At 38.7% G+C, this 19,568-nt stretch overlaps 2 protein-coding genes across 33 annotated transcripts in view; both read left to right on the forward strand.

Annotated features, from left to right (window-relative positions):
* The window catches only part of nr1h3 (nuclear receptor subfamily 1, group H, member 3), a 49,616-nt gene extending 33,649 nt beyond the window's left edge, over positions 1–15,967 (forward strand). For all 6 annotated transcript variants that reach the window (XM_028794259.2, XM_028794258.2, XM_028794260.2 and 3 more), the window contains 4 exons: positions 10,774–10,873; positions 11,013–11,126; positions 11,204–11,298; positions 13,800–15,967. In XM_028794259.2, coding sequence (XP_028650092.1) covers positions 10,774–10,873; positions 11,013–11,126; positions 11,204–11,298; positions 13,800–13,946 — 456 coding nt within the window. In that variant the 3' untranslated portion in view covers positions 13,947–15,967. The remainder of the gene's footprint in view (positions 1–10,773; positions 10,874–11,012; positions 11,127–11,203; positions 11,299–13,799) is intronic.
* Positions 15,968–16,934: 967 nt separating this feature from the next.
* madd (MAP-kinase activating death domain) overlaps positions 16,935–19,568 on the forward strand; it is a 237,397-nt gene continuing 234,763 nt past the window's right edge. For 14 of the 27 annotated variants that reach the window (XM_051923178.1, XM_051923173.1, XM_051923182.1 and 11 more), the window contains exon 1: positions 16,937–17,183. The gene's annotated coding sequence lies outside the window, so the exon portion shown is untranslated. Of the gene's footprint in view, positions 17,184–19,568 lie in introns of all 27 variants that reach the window. The other 13 variants (XM_028794255.2, XM_028794247.2, XM_028794254.2 and 10 more) reach the window with 4 other exon arrangements.

Raw genomic sequence — 19,568 nt, forward strand, 5'->3', positions numbered from 1 at the left:
AGCATTTTGTAGTGCCGATTAACACTTAAAAACCGCAACATACTTGGGAGGTTAATGCACCCTTCGGACGCCAAATACTTTTTTTGTTGCACTTTTAAGGAAACATCACAATTGACCAAGAAAAAGTGAAATTTAATGGAACACATTTTTTCATGCAAAGAGCATCACAATTACTGCAACACTGATCATTTTACACATTGCCAAAGAACTGTAAAAACTATAAAAAAAAACTATACATAAATCTATTATTATATGTACAAGGTGCAACTGACGCCATTGATGAAATTCAGTAAATCACCGAGCCAACTGCACTTGAACTGCCTACACGCATTCACACAGAGGCCAATGCTGATGCTTGCGATGAAGAGCGGCTACGTGTCACCTTGAAGAATGCAAATATACAAACCAGTACTCGTGTATGCACTTACCTACCGGCATTAATAATCCATAGTAGCTAAAGTTACATAATTCGGACAAACCTACAAACTTTTTTGAATTCTCCATTATTATCATTATTATTTTGATGATAATGTATATACACTTCTTCTTCTTCTTTCGGCTGCTCCTGTTAGGGTCGCAGAAGCGGATCATCTTGTTCCATATCTTCCTGTCCTGTACATCTTGCTCTGTCACAACCCACCACCTGCATATCCTCTCTCACCACATCCATAAACCTCCTCTTAGGCTTCCTCTTTTCCTCTTTTCCTGGCAGCTCTATCTTTAACATCTTTTCCCAATATACCTAGCATCTCTCCTCTGCACATGTCCAAACCAACACAATCTTGCCTCTCTGACTTTGTCTCCCAACCATCCAACCTAAGCCGATCCTCTAATTTACTCATTTCTAATCATGTCCATCCTTGTCACATCCCAATGCAAATCTTAGCATCTGTAACTCCAGCTGTGTCTCCTGCTTTCTGGTCAGTGCCACCGTCTACAACCCATATAACAAAGCTGCTCTCACTACAGTCCTGTAGATCTTCCCTTTCAGTCTTTCTGATAACCATCTGTCACCAAATTACTCCTGACACTCTTCTCCACCCAGCCTGCACTCTTTTCACCTCTCTTCCACAGTCCCCGTTACTCTGTACTGTTGATCCCAAGTATTTAAACTCATCCACCTTCGCCAACTCTACTCCCTGCATCCTCACCATTCCCACTAACCTCCCTCTCTTTTTACACACATGTATTCAGTCCTTGTTCCTATTGACCTTCATTCCTCTCCTCTGTAGAGCATATCTCCACCTCTCCAGGTTTCTCCTCAACCCTGCTCCCTACTCTCACTACAGATCACAATGTCATCAGCAAACATCATAGTCCAAGGGGACTCTTGTCCTAATCTCATCTGTCAACCTGTCCATCACCATTGCAAATAAGAAAGGACTAAGAATTGATCCCTGATGTAATCCCACCTCCATGTTGAATGCATCCATCACTCCTACTGCAGACCTCACCACTGTCACACTTCCATTGTACATATCCTGTACAAACTCTTACGTACTTCTCTGCCACTCCTGACTTCCTCATACAATACCACAACTCCTCTCGGGGCACCCTGTCATATGCTTCTCCAGGTCCACAAAGACATAATGCAACTCCTTCTGGCCTTTTTTATACTTCTCCATCAACACCCTCAGAGCAAACATTGCATCTGTGGTGCTCTTTCTTGCATGAAACCATACTGCTGCTCACTAATCATCGCTCCCTCTTCTTAATCTAGCTTCCACTACTCTTTCTCATAACTTCATGCTATGGCTCATCAATTTTATCCCCCTGTAGTTACTGCAGCTCTGCACACTACCCCTTTATTCTTAAAAATTGGCACCAGTACACTTCTTCTCTACTCCTCAGGCACCTTCTCACTTTCCAAGATTCCATTAAACAGTCCAGGTTAAAAACTCCACTGCCCATCTGTCCTAAACATCTTCATGCTTCCACAGGTATGTCATCCTGGACCAATAGCCTTTCCATTCTTCATTCTCTTCATTGCTGTCCTTACTTCCTCCTTGCTATCTGTTGCACTTCCTGATTCACTATCTCCACATTCATCCAACCTCTTCTCCCTCTCATTCTCTTCATTCATCAGCCTCTCAAAAGTACTCTTTCCATCTGCTCAACACACTCTCCTCGCTTGTGAGTTTCCTCTTTATCCTTTATTACCCTAACCTGCTACACACTCTTTGGCTAGACAGAAGGACCGAGCCGGAATCAATACAGCTCCTTTTCTCCCTCCTTAGTGTCCAACCTCTCATACAACTCATCATACATCTTTTCTTTAGCCTTCGCCACCTCTCTCTTCACCTTACACCTTGTACTCTTGTCTACTTTCTGCATCTCCCTCACTATCCCACTTCTTCTTCTCCCTCCTCTTCCTCTATATACTCTCCTGTACTTCCTCATTCCACCACCTGGTTATATTTTTCCTCCTTCCTCTGTCCAGATGTCAAGCCAAGCACTCTTCTTGCTTTCACCCTTACTACCTTTTCTGTAGTTTGCCCAACTGTCTAGTAACCCCTCTTCTCTGCCACCCAGTGCCTGTCTTACCTCCTCCCTAAACTCCAACTTGGCAAGTCTTCCTTTTTCAACTTCAATTTGATCCTTGGCTCTACCCTCACTCTCCTCCTCTTCTTGATCTCCAACGTCATCCTACAGACCACCATCCCTATGTTATCTAACTACACTTTCCCTTGCCACCACTTTGCAGTCTTTATTCTCCTTCAGATTGACTCTTCTGCATAGGGTATAATCATATCTTGTACGTCACCTCCCTCTTCTTAAAATTACATACTCACCACAGCCATGCCATCCTTTTCACAAAATCCACTATCATCTGACCTTCTTCATTCCTCTCCTTGACACCATGCCTACCCATCACCTCCTCGTCTCCTCTGTTCCCTTCATCAACATGTCCATTGAAATCCACTCCAATCACCACTTTTCTGTCCCTTGGGGTACACTGTTCATCACTTCATCCAACTCACTCCAGAAATCATATTTCTCATCCATCACACACCCAACTTGCAGGGCATATGCACTAACAACATTCATTATCACACCTCCAATTTCCAGCATCATAATCATTACTCTGTCTGACACTCTTTTCACTTCCAAAACACACTTGACATACTGTTCTTCAGAATAACTTCTACCCCATTTCTCCTCCTATCCATACCATGAAAGAATAATTTGAATCCACCTCCAATCCACCTGGCCTTACTTCCCTTCCATTTAGTCTCTTGCACGCACAATATATCAACCTACATTCTCTCCATCATATCCGCTAACTCTCTCCCTTTCCCAGTCATACTGCCAGCATTCAAAGTTCCTACCCTCAGTTGCACTGTCTTTATCTTCCTCCTCTCCTCTTTCCTCCGGACACATCTCTCCCCTCTTCTTCTCCTTCTTCCGGCCAACAGTAGCCCAATTTCTGCCAGCACCCTGTTGGCTAACAGTACTGGTGGCAGTCGTTGTTAACCCGGGACTTGACTGATCCGATATGGAAATCTGTCTTGTCTGCATGTGGATCTGGGAAAATTTTACACTGGATACCTTTCCAGACATATCCCTCTCCATTATCAGGGTTTGGGACTGGCACGAAGAAAACACACTGGTTTGTGCATCCCCTGTGCTGGGTTAGTACAATGGATTGAGATTGTTACTTTAAAATGAGTTCATTAAGAACATGGGGACACAGTTGGAAACTTGTTAAGGGTAAATTTTGCACAAATATCAGTAAGTTTTTCCTTTACACAAAGAACCATAGGCAGATGGAGAAAGCTACCAAGTAGTATGGTAGACAGTAAGTCTTTAGAGGCTTTCACAACTAGACTTGATGTTATTTTAGAAGAATTAACTGGATAGGAATAGCGAGCTTTGTTGGGCCAAATAGCCTCTTTTCATCTAGATTATTCTGATGTTCTAATTTAGCAACAGAATTATCATTTTGTGAACTTGACACATTTAACTAATTATTTCAAATAATATGCAGAGTGAATAGCTTGTAATACTATGAAAACATGTCGTCATTGAATCAAATTATATACATTACCACAGCATATTTTTTAACATTGAATTTGTTCACATTGTTGTTATAGTTGTATTTGTAGTAATAGTACACAAAAGAAGGGTTGGGACACAACCCCCCAAATTAACCTACTTAAAGGAGTGATTAGTGTTTATAAACTAAACGATTTTAGAAGTTATCAGGCCTGATTTAAACAAAACTGACAAAGGTACTGTATAACCCAACCCAGAATGAAATTGTTAACATACAGGTACTAAATGCAAATCATGTTCAAGATGAAAAGAAATTCCTCAAAAATTCTAGTAAAAATGGAAGTCTGTTAGTTTGGGAAAAAGTGACAAAGAGATGTAATAAAGCTTCTTGGTTCCACAGTACTATAGCCACAAACACATTATTCAAATGGGAAAACATTTGGTAAATAGGTGAGTCTTAATGCCAAAATCTTTCCAGAGCAAGTTGAAAAATTTTTCAATCAAGTCAAGAGAACCATCTCACATCATCAAATGTCACTGTTCATAATTGTGCCATCTGAGAGACACAATGTGCAATTAATTCAGTTTTTTCACATTGGAAAGGTAATAGCAAACAGGACATTTTTAAGAAGATGATGTGTCTACACTCTGACATTTGGATGACCATTAAGACTTCTGTGACAGATGAGTAAAAAGTATATTTTTTGAACAATGTGTGCTTTTATATCTATTTTAAAAAAAAAAACATCTGCTTTCCAAAGTAAGAAACACTAGCACCACGATTTGCTGCATCAGGATCTAAACAATTTGATATACATTAGAGTACTATGCATTCTACTCAATTTCAGAAGAAATTTAAAGAAAATTCTTCACCATCTGTCAATGAGATGAAGCATACATTTTGCTACCTGGGGTCATGCAACAAGTTACTGAACTAGGAAATATAAACATTATGAAACATTACATTACAATGAAGAAAAAATTTAGACTTTTGCATTTGCCTAGTCCAGGGGTGGGCAGATTCAGTCCTGGAGGGCCGCAGTGGCTGCAGGTTTTTGCTCCAACCCAGTTGCTAAATAAGAAGCCCTTATTGCTCAAGTAACACTTCAGCTTCACTTTAGTTGTCTCGCTCGTTAAGATTTTTGAACCCTTATTGCTTATTTTAGTCTTAAACAGCTGTATTCTTGGTTTTTAATTGCTCCTAATTAGCAACACCATGCAAATGACAAAAATTTCTCCATTTAGCTTGTTTTCATTTACACCTGTGTGTATTTATCATGCACTATTTAGTTTAATTAAATACTTGGAAGGAAAAGTGAAGAGAAAAAAGTGAAGCACTGAGAATTACTCATCTGTTTTAGACTTCAAATCATTTGGATGATATCCTTAGAAAGAAAAATAAATCTAGGATATGATGAATAACCTGACATGGCAGAGTTAAAGCACTAGCAAGCCATGCAATTAAATAATTGACAAGGATTGGTTTATAATTAAGCAACTGGGTTGGAACAAAAACCTGCAACCACTGCGGCCCTCCAGGACTGAATCTGCCCACCCCTGGCCTAGTCTAAATTCAGACCTTTATCATCTTTAGATTTTGTGTTAGGTCTTGAAAAAAAGTACGTAATGCATGAAAACCTACAAATGTTACTGAGCTAATGCATTGCATGATCCAGTTCTCCTCCTTAACATTCTTTCAGTGAAGGAGGTGCAATAAACTGTTGAGGCCTATTAGAACAATTTTTCTTTTTGCGATTTAAAGTTTTAGGTCTTGAGCAAATACAAACATATTTGGGAATATTAAAAAATAACAACTTTGAAACACCCGGTCCTGTGTGGGGGGGAAAACAGAGAAAAAATAAAAAAAAAACAAAAACTGAAGGGGTTGGTAGTTGCTCGAGTCACCCAAAGAGTAGGAAGCCATATGTGGTCTATGCCTCCTAATATCCAAACCTGGACAGCTTCACCACTGACTTCTACTTTATGATGTTAGAGCAAGACACTCCATTGATCCATGCTGTAGAAAGATCAATAAAAGCAAATTATAAAAAGAAAGTAATTAAAAGAAAGAGTTAGGGGATATCCAGCAAGAGGCTAATGCAGATCTGCAGTGATTGTACGTAAACTGGATAGATAGATAGATACTTTATTAATGCCCAAGGGGAAATTCACATACTCCAGCAGCAGCATACTGATAAAAGCAATATTAATTAAAGAGTAATAAAAACACAGTGCAAGTTAAAAAGTGCAAGGTGGAGAGTGCAAGGCAGGTATAATAGTCAATAACATGATATAATGTTACCGTTTAACCTCCCGGGTGGTATTGAAGAGTCACATAGTGTGGGGGAAGAACGATCTCCTCAGTCTGTCCAGTGGAGCAGGACAGTGACAGCAGTCTGTCACTGAAGTTGCTCCTCTGTCTGGAGATGATACTGTTCAGTGGATGCAGTGGATTTTCTATGATTGACAGGAGCCTGCTCAGCACCCGTCACTTCACCATTGATGTCAAACTCTCCAGCTCTGTGCCTACAATAGGGGCCTGCCTTCCTCACCAGTTTGTCCAGGCGTGGGGCGTCCCTCTTCTTTATGCTGCCCTCCCCAGCACACCACCGCGTAGAAGAGGGCGCCTCGCCACAACCGTTTGATAGAACATCTGCAGCATCTTATTGCAGATGTTGAAAGACGCCAGCCTTCTAAGGAAGTATAGTCGTCTCTGTCCTCTCTTTGCATAGAGCATCAGTATTGGCTGTCCAGTTTATCATCCAGCTGCACTCCCAGGTATTTTTATAGGTCTGTACCTTCTACACACAGTCACCTCTGATGGTCATGGGGTCCGTGAGGGGCTTGGCCTCCTAAAATCCACCACCAGCTCTTTGGTTTTACTGGTGTTCAGTTGTAGGTGGTTTGAGTTGCACCATTTAACAAAGTCCTTTATTAGGTTCCTATACTACTCCTCCTGCCCCACTCCTGATGCAGCCCACAATAGCAGTGTCACCAGTGAACTTTTGCATGTGGCAGGACTCCGAGTTGTATTGGAAGTCCGATGTATATAGGCTGAACAGGACCGGAGAAAGCACAGTCCCCTGCGACACTCCTGTGCTGCTGACCACAATGTCAGACGTGTAGTTCCCGAGACGCACATACTGAGATCTGTCTGTAAGATAGTTCACGATCCATGCCACCAGGTATGAATCTACTCCCATCTCTGTCAGCTTGTCCCTAAGGAGCAGAGGTTGGATGGTGTTGAAGGCGCTAGAGAAGTCCAGAAACATAATTCTTACTGCACTTCTGCCTCTGTCCAAGTGGGAGAGGGATCGGTGTAGCATGTAGATGATGACGTCCACCGCTCCCACCTTCTCCTGGTATGTGAACTGTAGAGGGTCAAGGGCGTGGCGGACCTGTGGCCTCAGGTGGTGAAGCAGCAGCTGCTCCATGGTCTTCATCACATGTAACGTCAGGGTGACAGGCCTGAAGTCATTCAGCTCACTAGGACGTGATACCTTTGGGACTGGGGTGATGCAAGATGTTTTCCAAAGCCTCGGGACTCTCCCCTGTTCCAGGCTCAGGTTGAAGATGCGCTGTATAGGACTCCCCAGCTTCAATGCACAGGCCTTCAGCAGTCATGGCGATACTCCATCTGGACCCACTGTTTGCTGGCACAAAGTGTCCTCAGTTCACTGCTTACCTGGGCTACTGTAATTGTGGGTGGGGGAAAACTCTCTCCTATGCTGGTATCAGCAGAAGGATGGGTGGAGGATGCAGTACTTTGAGGTGACAGTGAGAGTGGGTTAGGGTGGTCAAACCTGCTAAAAAGAGGTTGTTCATCAGGTTTGCTTTCTCCCTGTCTCTCTCGATAGAGGCACCCTGCTTCGAACTGCAGCCAGTGATGATCTTCATCCCATCCCACACTTCCTTCATGCTGTTATTCTGCAACTTTATAATGAATAACCTCCTTGATAATAGTAAAAGGGAGAGAAAAGAAGTCTACTAGAAAGAATATTTGAGGCATTAAAGGTATATTAATAATAATAATTAATTACATTTATATAGCGTTTTTTCTTGCTATTCAAAGTGATTAGACGGAGACCTACTGGTCTCGCCAATACCTCTTCCAGCAACAGCCTAAGCATTTCCTAGATGGTTTCCCATCCAAGTACTGGCTGGGCCTGAACGTACTTAGCGTGAAGTGGATGACCTGTTCTGAAGCACTTGTGGTATGGCTGCTTGAATTAGTAAAAAGAATGAAAGATCCAAAATGCTCAGTGATACAATTCCAAATCTGGTAAAGATATCCCACTCTTGGACTGGTCACAGATTAAAGATAAGTGTTTACTAGGGGGACTTTCATTACTCCGCATGAAACAGGATATTAAAGATCAGTCCAGTATCTAACAGGAGGGGAGAGAGACAACATTGCACTGATAAAACTAAAATGAGAAACCACATTCATTTTAATGGCTGCTAGTCTTGACCGAAATGACAAGGGGAGAGAGGAGCAGGAGGCAAGCAACTCTTTAACACCTTAGAAATATGTTGATAATTTGAAGATATGGTACAGATATCAATACCAAGATATTTAATTGAAGGGAAAATGCATTTGTCTGCAAGGATAATTTAGGAGAAGAGACAATTTAGACCAGTTAATTTTATAACTGGATATATTTTCAAAATAACTAAATAAGCTAAGTAAATGTGAGAGGGTCAGGATGTGCATTCTCAAGAAAGAGCAAAATGTCCTCGGCATAAAAGAAAATGTTATGTTGGGGAGCCATAGACCGTGACAGGAAAAAGTAAATCTTGAAGAGCAATGGCTAAAGTTTCAAGAGCAAGATTAAAAAGTAATGGAGAGAGTGAACAGCCTGGGGAAAGTGCATAAAGTTATAACCATATTAACAAAACATTCATTAGAGCCCATTAAGTTTATAATCTCCCAGATAATTTTCCTGTTAATCTGATTGTAAAGTTTTTCTGCATCAACTGAAAGACTAGCTGTTGGTTGAGACAAAGATGGAGCTACATCCAAAATATAAGGTAGATGCGTAATATTATCAGCTGTATAATGGGATCTAATAAAACCAGATTGACCATGAAGGACTAGCTCTAAAATACCCTGTTGTAGATGTCTAAGTAAGAGTTTTGCTAGCAATTTTGCATCTGAATTTCTCAATGAAAATGGGTGATAATTAGAACAATCAGCTGGATCTTTATCCTATTTAAAATAAGTGTGATCATGGCAGAATTTATTCTAGGTTTCAAATTGGATGAGGAGGCAAGTGGAGTTTATCATTTGTAAGTATGGGGATGGCAGAGCTTCTTTTCTGACATAAAGCATTGGTTATCATTTAACTTTACCTTTTTTGGTTATCACGTAACTTTTAATACGTTGATTGAACATTTGCATTACTTTATGTTTTAATAATCTGATAACATGAACTGTAATGATACAGTACATAATTATGTAGAGTATGAGGCCCATAAGAGCAAAAGTTTACACAGCAACAGTATATGAGAGACCTACAAGGAAAATCTTTATTTATTTATACTCTTCCTGCCCACTGTCTAAATATTTCATTTTGTTACCACAGAACAAATTTCAGTCCCACCCATTCCTCCACAGAGGACTAGAGATATCTGACAGACAAAACATGCTATGATTGGCAAGCCAGAAGCTTTAAATAAAATTGTGCTGCATCTATACACTATATACTACAGTATACAATGTCTGTCTGTACAATGCAAATACAATCCCAAAATATATTGTGTTGAGCTGACAACACAACATTGATAAATGATACTGTAATAATTAAAAACATTAACTGTCAAAAGTTTGTTTTAATTTGAGTATGTTTGTGTACATACTTTGTGTTAATCCCAGTACCTTTGTAGTATTGGATACCAAAAAATCCAACTGCATGTCATTGTCTGTAGTATTTTAAGTCCTACTTTGACACAGCAATATCAGCCTGCATGACACAAAACACATTTGCCAGTAAGTGTCTGAAATAATGCAGCCTCTTTTAAAATGTAGAACAGTAGTCTGGTGAAATTACATTCTTCCTCCATACTGCATTATATGCAGTAGTTTCAAATGTTGTAGACCATCTTCTACACATTTATTTACATCAGCATTTTTTCCACTTTTGACAGAGTTATTGTTTAAAGTGAGGTGAAATAAAAATCATAACAGATTAACGAAAGGCACTACAAATCCAATATGCACCAACACATTAAATGCATGGCCCCAAAATCACCAATTTAGGGAAGGACTAAAGCCTGTTTCACACCAACATTCTAATTTGTTCAGTAACCCGTGTCAGGGGAAGAATTTCAGACAATAATTGCAACAGCAAGAACAGACCACACAAAAAGGAATGCAACTTTACTGCCTTAAGTGTATATCACTTTTGTTATTATTTTATCTGGCAGTTGTCTGTTAGTTATATTATTAAGGTTCACAGAGCAGTATGCCTCTGTTGTGTTGGTGAGCATTTGTTTTGTTGAGCAGAGGTAACAAGACCAACTTGGACAAATTTTAAAAATTTTTGTTTAAAAAGTGTAATATAAAATTAATATGAAAGTTTTCTATTGGAGCCCAAAACTTCTATTCATGCAAGATACTTGTCATAAATGTCGATGGTTACTATAACCACGAAAAAAAAAAAGTATTATCATGAAAAACTAAAAACATTAAATCTTAAAAACCGTGCACTTCACATCACATTTTTGGATTGACTAATTCTTGTTCTTAGCTCATAGTTCTGTTTTGCACTATTTTAGATTATGCTGCTCGAGACGTCTCGGAGGTATGATCCAGCTATTGACAGCATCACTTTTCTAAAGGACTTCAGTTACAATAAGGATGACTTTGCAAAAGCAGGTTGGTTTCCAGGTCTTTGCCTGGCATGACACATACAGTATATGGTCTTTGAGGTGTTAGTTTTCTATTGTCCTTCATGCAATTGATGTTCATTGCTCTGTGAGATGCATCTGATCCAGTTCCTTGTCCTAATCAATAGGGTTGCAGTTTGAATTCATCAACCCCATCTTTGAATTTTCCAAGGGAATGAAGGAGCTACACCTTGATGAAGCAGAGTATGCACTGCTTATTGCAATCAACATTTTTTCTGCAGGTAAGAAGCCTGGCTCAGACTTAAGAACGGTATGATTAGATGTTTATATTATAGTGTTTCCCTTCCATTTTCCTCAGATAGACCAAATGTACAGGATCATGATTTGGTAGAGAGGCTACAGCAGCCATATGTGGATGCACTCCACGCCTATATTCGTATCAAGAGACCAAAAGTGAGTAGTTGTCAGATAATTTCAAGTACATTTGGTAAACTTGTGCCAAGAATTATTTTCTCAATAAGTAAAAGAGTCACTTCTGTATCATTTCACTAACCCATGTTTGTTCCTGTCAGTTTTACAATGCTTGACCAGTCTGTGCCTTTCTATTTCTCTTGTTAAGCAGTAAGTTCAAACTTTTTGATGGCAAATAATTTTTTTACAGTTGTAGCATACAGTATACACCATGTGTTCTTAAGTAAAGCATAATTTATCAATTAAATAAAATCCATTTCCCCCCCAGTGGTTTAAGATGGTGGTCTGTGGGATACCAGGAGAAATGAGTCATATATGCCTTGAAACTCTCAAATATGCTCACTTCAATAAAGCAAATGTTCTGACTTCTGAAAACAATGCCATCCACATTTCAGAGAGATGTTTACGATAAAAAATAAAGTTGGAAGTAACTTGTTTTTAATAATAACTCTTAGCACTGTCTTTCCTAGGGGAAAGATGCATGTTGACTTCTCCTGGCATAGCAACTATTGTGTATGGAGGTTTTATGTAAACAGCATTAGATTAGATTAGTTAAACTTTATTAATCTCATGTGGAAATTCGGATGCATACAGCAGCAGAAACACAAAAAACAAGCTTACAGAATCATGGGATAGATAATACAGCCGATCAATCAATCAGTCAATAAATAAATAAAATTAGTATCTGGTACATTGGGTGGAAGCATTGAATTGCCTGATAGAAGTTGGCAGAAAAGACCCCAGAGGTGCTTCTTAGCATACTGTGTTGGAATGAGTCTGTGGCTAAAAGTACTCCAAGAGAGTTCCCCCATCCGATTTGCCATTATCCTGTTTTCCACAGCAGCTTTCGTTGTATACAGGGTTCGCTCTATGATAAGTTTGTTCAGACATTATGATTGTACTATGGACTGATAGAACATTTCCAGCAGCTTGCTGCATACACTGGAAGACCGGAGTATCCTTAGGAAGTGCAGTCTGCTCTGGCCCTTCTTGTACAGTGCAACAGAGGCTCCTTGGCATACTGAAAGTCCACCAGCAGCTCTTTTGTCTTGCTGACATTGAGTTGCAGGTTTTTGTTCCTGCACCACAAGATGAAGTCCTCCACAGCCTTCCTGTACTCTGACTCATCTCTCTTATTAATGCAGCCCATGATGTAGTGTAAAGTGTTAAATCTAGTGTAAATGAAGCTACATGGCTAATTAGGACCACTGTAACAGAATTAAAATACATGCCTGTAGATGTTCAATACGACTGTGCCTTTCAGAAAAAATGTTCTAAAATATGTATCCCTGAGATGTGAAAATTATATAAAACAAATGTAGTGTCTATAGTTTCCATTGACTTCTTTTAGTTATTCTTTAAAGTTGCAGCTTGTGGCATTTAGAAGGAGCTGTGAAGCCTTGGCACTATTCATTTTGTTTTTGTTGGTAACTAAATCAGTAAATTAGCTAAATATAATTGAGGTTGTCTACTTCATCCTTCAGTTTTCATTTCCTTTTTCCTGTTTAATTTTGTGGGTAAGAAAATAGGCTGTTGTTGCTGGATATGTCTAAGTTTTCCAATTGAAATAGTACAAAATACCACTCTCTGCAGCAAACGTATTTGTCTGTTTTAGACATTAGGTTAGAATTTTCTCATATACAGCCACTTTGCACAGATGTCCTGAGCCTCACTATAATGGTAGTACATTTTCCAATATCTCACTTTGTGTCTTCAATTCTGTCACTCTCTAACTCCATCCCCAACCCTCACCCCCAGTCTTCAATCTGTTGAAACTCCCCATTTTTGTATTCTGGTACATACAAATTAATTTTAGCAATGTGAATTGATTAATTATCTTCATAATTGGATATATCTAAAGTATATAAGAAGAGCTTGTTTGTCTAAAGCTTTAGAAAAATGTAAAAATTCACTGGAAAATGTAATGAGTACTCAAATCATTACCAAAAAATATGAACAGACCATTCAAAAAATGAGATACCACGTAACCATGCACTAGGGGATGAGGTTCTCACCTATGTATAGGCTAATAAAGTAAGAAGCTTGACATCTTTAAAAGTAGTGAATTCTGACAAACACAAATTATGTTTTCTGTTAAAGCAATGTACATAGGCAATTTTTCCATAAATATATCTTTACAAGATGTAGATAAATACATAAAATATTCTCAGGTGTGAATTGGATGTATTTGGTAAGTTTTAAATTTATTTAATTGTTTTTTGTGGTGCCCTAGTGGACATGCTGTTGCTGGAGACAATGAGAGATTTTTTTTTTATTTAGAAATACTTCTTTAGTTAATAATGCAAGTTTCCAGGGAAAAATGTTTGCCATGATTATGAAAAAACATATTTCACTTCAAAGATACCAAGGTGATCCCTTTTAATAGAATTTAAATAACCTGAATGATGGATATGCACAGTCCTAACTATGTCTGTCTTCCTCTAGTGCTGCAACATAATAAGTCAATTTTCTCCCGATTTCAGGACAGCCTGATGTTCCCCCGTATGTTGATGAAGCTGGTCAGTCTTCGCACTCTTAGCAGTGTCCACTCTGAACAGGTTTTTGCCCTACGGCTTCAGGACAAGAAGCTTCCACCTCTTTTATCTGAGATATGGGATGTCCATGAATGAAACTGTCATTCTTGTTGAACCATTGTCCTTGTTGGACATGCTCTAAGATCCAGCAATCTTGGCTTCCCGAAAATGCCTTTAGCTGCTTACCTTTTTCAAGTGGAAGCTAAGCCTGATCATGCACTTTGCAAATGAGACAACACGGTGGACTGCTGTACATCTTGTGTAAAACCATCAACAGTATTAATAACTAAAGAAAATGCTTGCAGGAGGCTGTTTTAAATGCAGACTGTTAATTGCACTTGAAATTACAAAAATGTCTCTTCTGACCAAAACTGCTAAGAATTATAATTCCATGTCTTAATGTTGAGTTGGCCACTTGGATGGACATAATCCATTCTGAACATTTCAATTTACTTGTAGATAAAACCATTTTAAAAACAACCATTTTATTATGCCACCATGAAATACTTTGATTTCCTCTTTAAAATCATTATTACTGTACACTTTTTAAATTTTTTTTTCAGATCATTTGGTGCTACATGTTGGAGTTTTTTTTTTTGTTTATTTCCATTGGATCTTGCATCCATACTGGACCAACTAATGAAATTAGCCCAGTGAGTCCATTAAATCCTCAGTGGCTTGGCCATAAAAAATAAAAAGCACTTATAGGACAAGTGGGTAGCAGGAGACCTGATGCATATCATACTGAAACAATCAGACTTCAATAAGGATTTAAAAAGGGACAATTAACTAATACCGTAGGGTTTAGTGATTGTGTACTGATGCAGATTGACTCTTGTGCTTATATACTGTAACTGTGGTGTGACTGGTGAAATGCTCCCTGCTTTCATTATCTCCAGCAGCAGACAAAGAATATGGTTATATAATGTACAGGTCACCTCTTCCCTGGTGTTCTGTTGATGAAGTCTGTTGAGCACACCAAGGCTGTGAGAATGGCAGGTTTTAAGCAATTCATTTTGGGACCAAATTTACTGGGCTGTCCTGGAGTGATGAAGTATCAGCAGTTGACAGTTTATTGATTTCAAAATCAGCTGCAGCTTGACTTCAGATCCCAGCAGCTTTTTGAAATGAGCCTAGTCCAATGCCATTAATTTTATTCTGCAAATTGTCACTTTTATGTGCTTCCTTTGGAAAAGACTATATTTTCAAAGAGTTTTCTTTCAGTAGTTGAATACAGCATGGTGTCAAATTAGCTGTGTGTCAGACTGGGTGGCAGCAAATAGAAAACTCTCTTTTAAAATATGTTTTTTTGTGACCACTCTGCCATAAACTGATCATGTGTATACACCCTGGCGTCAAACCTAATCTGGGAGAGCACAGTGTTGTTCCCACACTTGGCAATCAGCATCTACTTTCAACCTTTAGTGCATGCTCATGCTCTTGCCTAATTATGCTCATTTAATGCAATTTCAGCATTAAAAAAATCAGGAGGAATTCGGCCTTTCTCCAAAACTACCAGAACAGATTTATCATTTTTAGATAACAACAAAATTGTATTTACTTTGCTTGTAATACTTGTCATTCACGATAGGCGTATACTGGATATTTTAATTGCACTTTTATCTGCTTACTGGTAATTTGCTGCTTTATAGTAAGAGTTTACCATATGCTGTAACTGAAAGTGCAGAGACTAAAATGAACCCCTGATCTTCACTGGCTGACCAAATCAAAGCCAAAAGTCTCTTAGCAACCAGTAAAATTAAAGCATTGCATTCTTTTACAGTATTTTTTTTCCTTGTCAGACTATTCAGAAAGAATACCTGCAGCCAAATAAGAACCACAGGCCTGAATTTAGCAACATATGAAGTAGGATTTCCCAATTCATTTATCCATGTTATCAGCCTAATGACAGAAAAAATACCAGTAGCGAGTGGGTGGTGTATCATTTGTCCTTGTACAGACTGAAACCGTTTGAAAAATTTTAAGGTGATGATCACACCATTGTTCTTTAATGTTATGAAAAGTGCTTTAACTTGTCATTAATTTTTATGTGCGCTCAATTCTGTTTTCAATCCACTGTTAAAATATATCTATTTTTATATTCTGTTTATGTTTAACACCTTCATGACTCTTTCTTTTCCACTTTTGTAATTTTGAAGATTCCTACAAATGTTATTACCAAAACTTGTCACATTTTTTGTGAAACAAATTTTCATGCAGTATTTCCTTTGCACGAAAAATAACTAATGTTTCTAATGGAAAAAGAAATATAAACAGAAAACTCAATTCTTCACTGTTTGCGTTCCTTCAAGAGTAAAGCCTTGTATGGTGGCATGGATTATACAACACTGAGCAGACAAATTCTAATCGTTTACCACGTTTGCCGGAGTTCTAAACATATTTGTTTATGCAAAGAGCCAACGCACTTATGATATACTTTGTGATTGGTTTTTAAACCATCACTATGAACCTGGAGAGATTATATATAATTCTATTAACACGTTGAAACCACACAGTTTACCGTTGGAACGCCTAATGGGGAAATGGTAATCTTTCACCCACAGTAGGTCACTCCAGTGTTGAATTTGGAAGCCTTGTCTGAACACGCGACGATATTGTCAAGACTGTGTTTTATATGCTAGTGCGCCTCCTTTTGTGAGGGGGTGAATGTGCAGCCCTTCCCAAACAAAATAACCTGTGTAAAGGTGGGACCTCTGTTAAGGCTGATGAGGTTCTTTTAGTTACAGGTTTCTTTTGGTCAGTTGCGTACAGGTTTTTCTAGACCTGTCACACCGCGCAGCCGGAGTCCAGGCGCCTTACACGCCCCCCTCCGTGACCCCAAATGACAAGCCGTGGTTTTTTTCGACTGTAGGGAGCTAACCATTATGGGATGGAAGGAGATGTTCAAAAATATAACGTTCCGAAACGGTTATGTAGATAGATTACAAAAGCAGTTTAATACTTTTGCTACAATAATGTTTTAAATCATCTAATTATTTGTAATTTTGTTTCCTATTTGTTGTAATGGTATTGATATAATAATTTAGTTGAACTGCATCCCCCCAGACTAACATGGTAGGTTCCTCTCTCGTTCACCCCTCCCCTGAGCGGGTAATGCGGAACTCCCTGCAGTGGCTGAAAGAAGCACTACTGTTTGTAGCTGCTGTTCGCCCCTGTGGAAGCGAGGAAAAAAACAAAAAACAAAAAAAAAACAAAAACACACCCCAAGAAAAAAGTCGAGTCGGCATTGACTCCGAACTGGACCTAATAATAACCGTACATAGAGTACCAGGACGAGGCCGGCGGAGACAAGGCGGTCGAAGCGAATCCGAGGTAAGTAAGCTCGGCAATGGCAGGAAAACGACGAGGGGTTCCGTCGTGTTTTCGCCATCTCTATGTCCTTTATCTTGACACAAGGAGATTCGGTGGGCGCTGCGAGTTACTCGAGCTGCACTCAAAGTGAAAGGGCACGTTGAGACACATCCGGGTAGCGGAGCATCATATTTTGCGGCATTATGGACTGGCCAGGTCGCTCCGTCCCATTGGGTTTATACTGCAGGTCAAGCAATATTGGCGATACAATAATTGTAAAGGTATTTGACAGGGGGTGAATGGAAACTTAACCCACATTTCCTTTCCCTACTGTACGTGTCATACCATTGCCGTTTCATTCCAGGTAATATTGCCTTTAATGACGATCTTGCTATCTTACTTTGCAGTGACACGACTTCGGTCGGGCATGATTCTTTTTCAGTGGCTTGCTGCTTTTAGGCAGCCAGCGACTTGCTTCCTTGTGTTGAAACGCTATATTGTTGAAGAGGTGTCTTCTGTGGTTGTGTGAGCCGTCCAATGATGATTATATAAGCAGAGGCTGGGTTATGCAAACCTTGCCTGCTTATGTTCCCTGTGGACACTGGGCTTGGGATGGGGTTTTAATTAAGACACGCTGTTTGAGACACCTCTTGCATTTGAAAAGGTTTCTAATTTCTGTGCTGCCTTTTTGTAGCAGCCAAAATGTTGTAGCTCATTCACAAAATGTGTCTTTTGCTGTTTAGATGTTGATAACCCAATACACTCGATTCTTAGTTTAGAATTGACGCTTTTTGCGATGTCATCCCGACAGCATTTCTTGTCCTGAAAGTATATCCACGATATGACCCGGCTGTTGTCAAACGATAGTTATTCAGGCATTTTTAATTGCTTTGTTTTAATCTCTAAAATTTTACTTTTTAAAATATTTTGCATAACTGCAGACTTTAATAGCGTTAGACAGATTATGATGTTTATGGGTACCAGAAATATAAAGTTACAGTGTTTTTGCTTAGGTATGCATGTTTAAGCCTCCACCTGCTACTGTATTTTTAGATGGTGCCGAATAAGCTCTGTTGTTGTGACAGAGTTCCTTCATTATTATCACAATTTCTTGAAAAAAAATTGTGTCAGAACACTGTGCGTTGATAGTATCAAAAAAGTTTGTTTTTACTTGTGGTATTGTAAGTAAATGAAAGGTTAAGTTTCATAAAGGTACATACTGACTTTTAAATAAAAGGCAAAGGTTAGGGCATCGGTAATGTATGCTAGAATTCTTAGGGACTCTAAATTGTCCCATTGTAATTTGCAAGCCTGAAATTGAAGAGCTAGTTAGAAAATGGAAATCTGGGTACATGGATGGAAGTTCAAGACTGCCTATTTACTTTAATCATAGTATAATGATTTGGCCTCATCACTGGATGTTCAAGTAGTGTGGCAATCTGACATGTTTTAAAGGTTAAATGTAGCAGTAGTTAGCTTTCATAGAATTTGATTTGTAACTGTGTTCACCACAGTGCAGGTAATCTTTAGCCTACATGTTTTAATTCAAATGAATGAAAGTATCACAAAACAAAGCAACTGTGTGATTTTCTGTATCATTACTTAACATAAACAAATGTTCCTGCAGTTTCAAAATTGGGTGTTTAGCTTGTATAAAGAATCCAGACAGTCAAGCCAGAAATTTAAATAATTCCTTTGTGCTACATTTGTATGGTACCACAGCTATTCTGAAATAAGAACTTGTTGTAAATGTTACCAGGAACTGTGTGTATGTTCCACACCTTTTTTAAACCCATTCCTTGTGGTAAAAGGTACACTTTATTCATCTTAAGCTATCCTCTGCTACTCTTAGGAATTTAACAGCAAAACCCTTCTGACATACTTTAGATACACACTCTTTACCTTCCAGTGGCAGTAGTATTTTTTTGTGAAGAGCATATGGCATGAATTATTCCCATATTATTTCAGTAGTTGCAATTTCAATGATATTTTTCATTGCAAGTTTGAAATATTCTTGGAATATTCAAGCATTACTTGCCATTAGTGCTAAAAGCTGTTAGTTTGTTTCTTTTGAGTATGAGTGTGCCTTAAAAAGATCAGTTAGACTTGCAAGAATTATTTTTTTCTGATGCTTTTGGCATTTAAACTTTCTTTTTTAAATATTGTTACTCATATATACTGTATGTTTCCATTTCCAAATTTTTTAATTCTTCAAAGAGTGTTGTGAAGCTGTAGCAGATTCAGTTAGAATTTTACAAATTCAAATAAATTAGAAAAACTTTAATCAGATTTTTTTTAAATATAGGTATCAGCCTCTGCTTAACAGTGAATGAGGCTGAAGAGCTGATCTCTAGTGTTCTTATCTGCAGTTGTCAACTTCCATTATTATGTTTACTCAAAGCACCA

Source organism: Erpetoichthys calabaricus, chromosome 2 (assembly GCF_900747795.2).
Source record: "Erpetoichthys calabaricus chromosome 2, fErpCal1.3, whole genome shotgun sequence".
NCBI classification, from domain to species: Eukaryota; Metazoa; Chordata; class Cladistia; order Polypteriformes; family Polypteridae; genus Erpetoichthys; species Erpetoichthys calabaricus.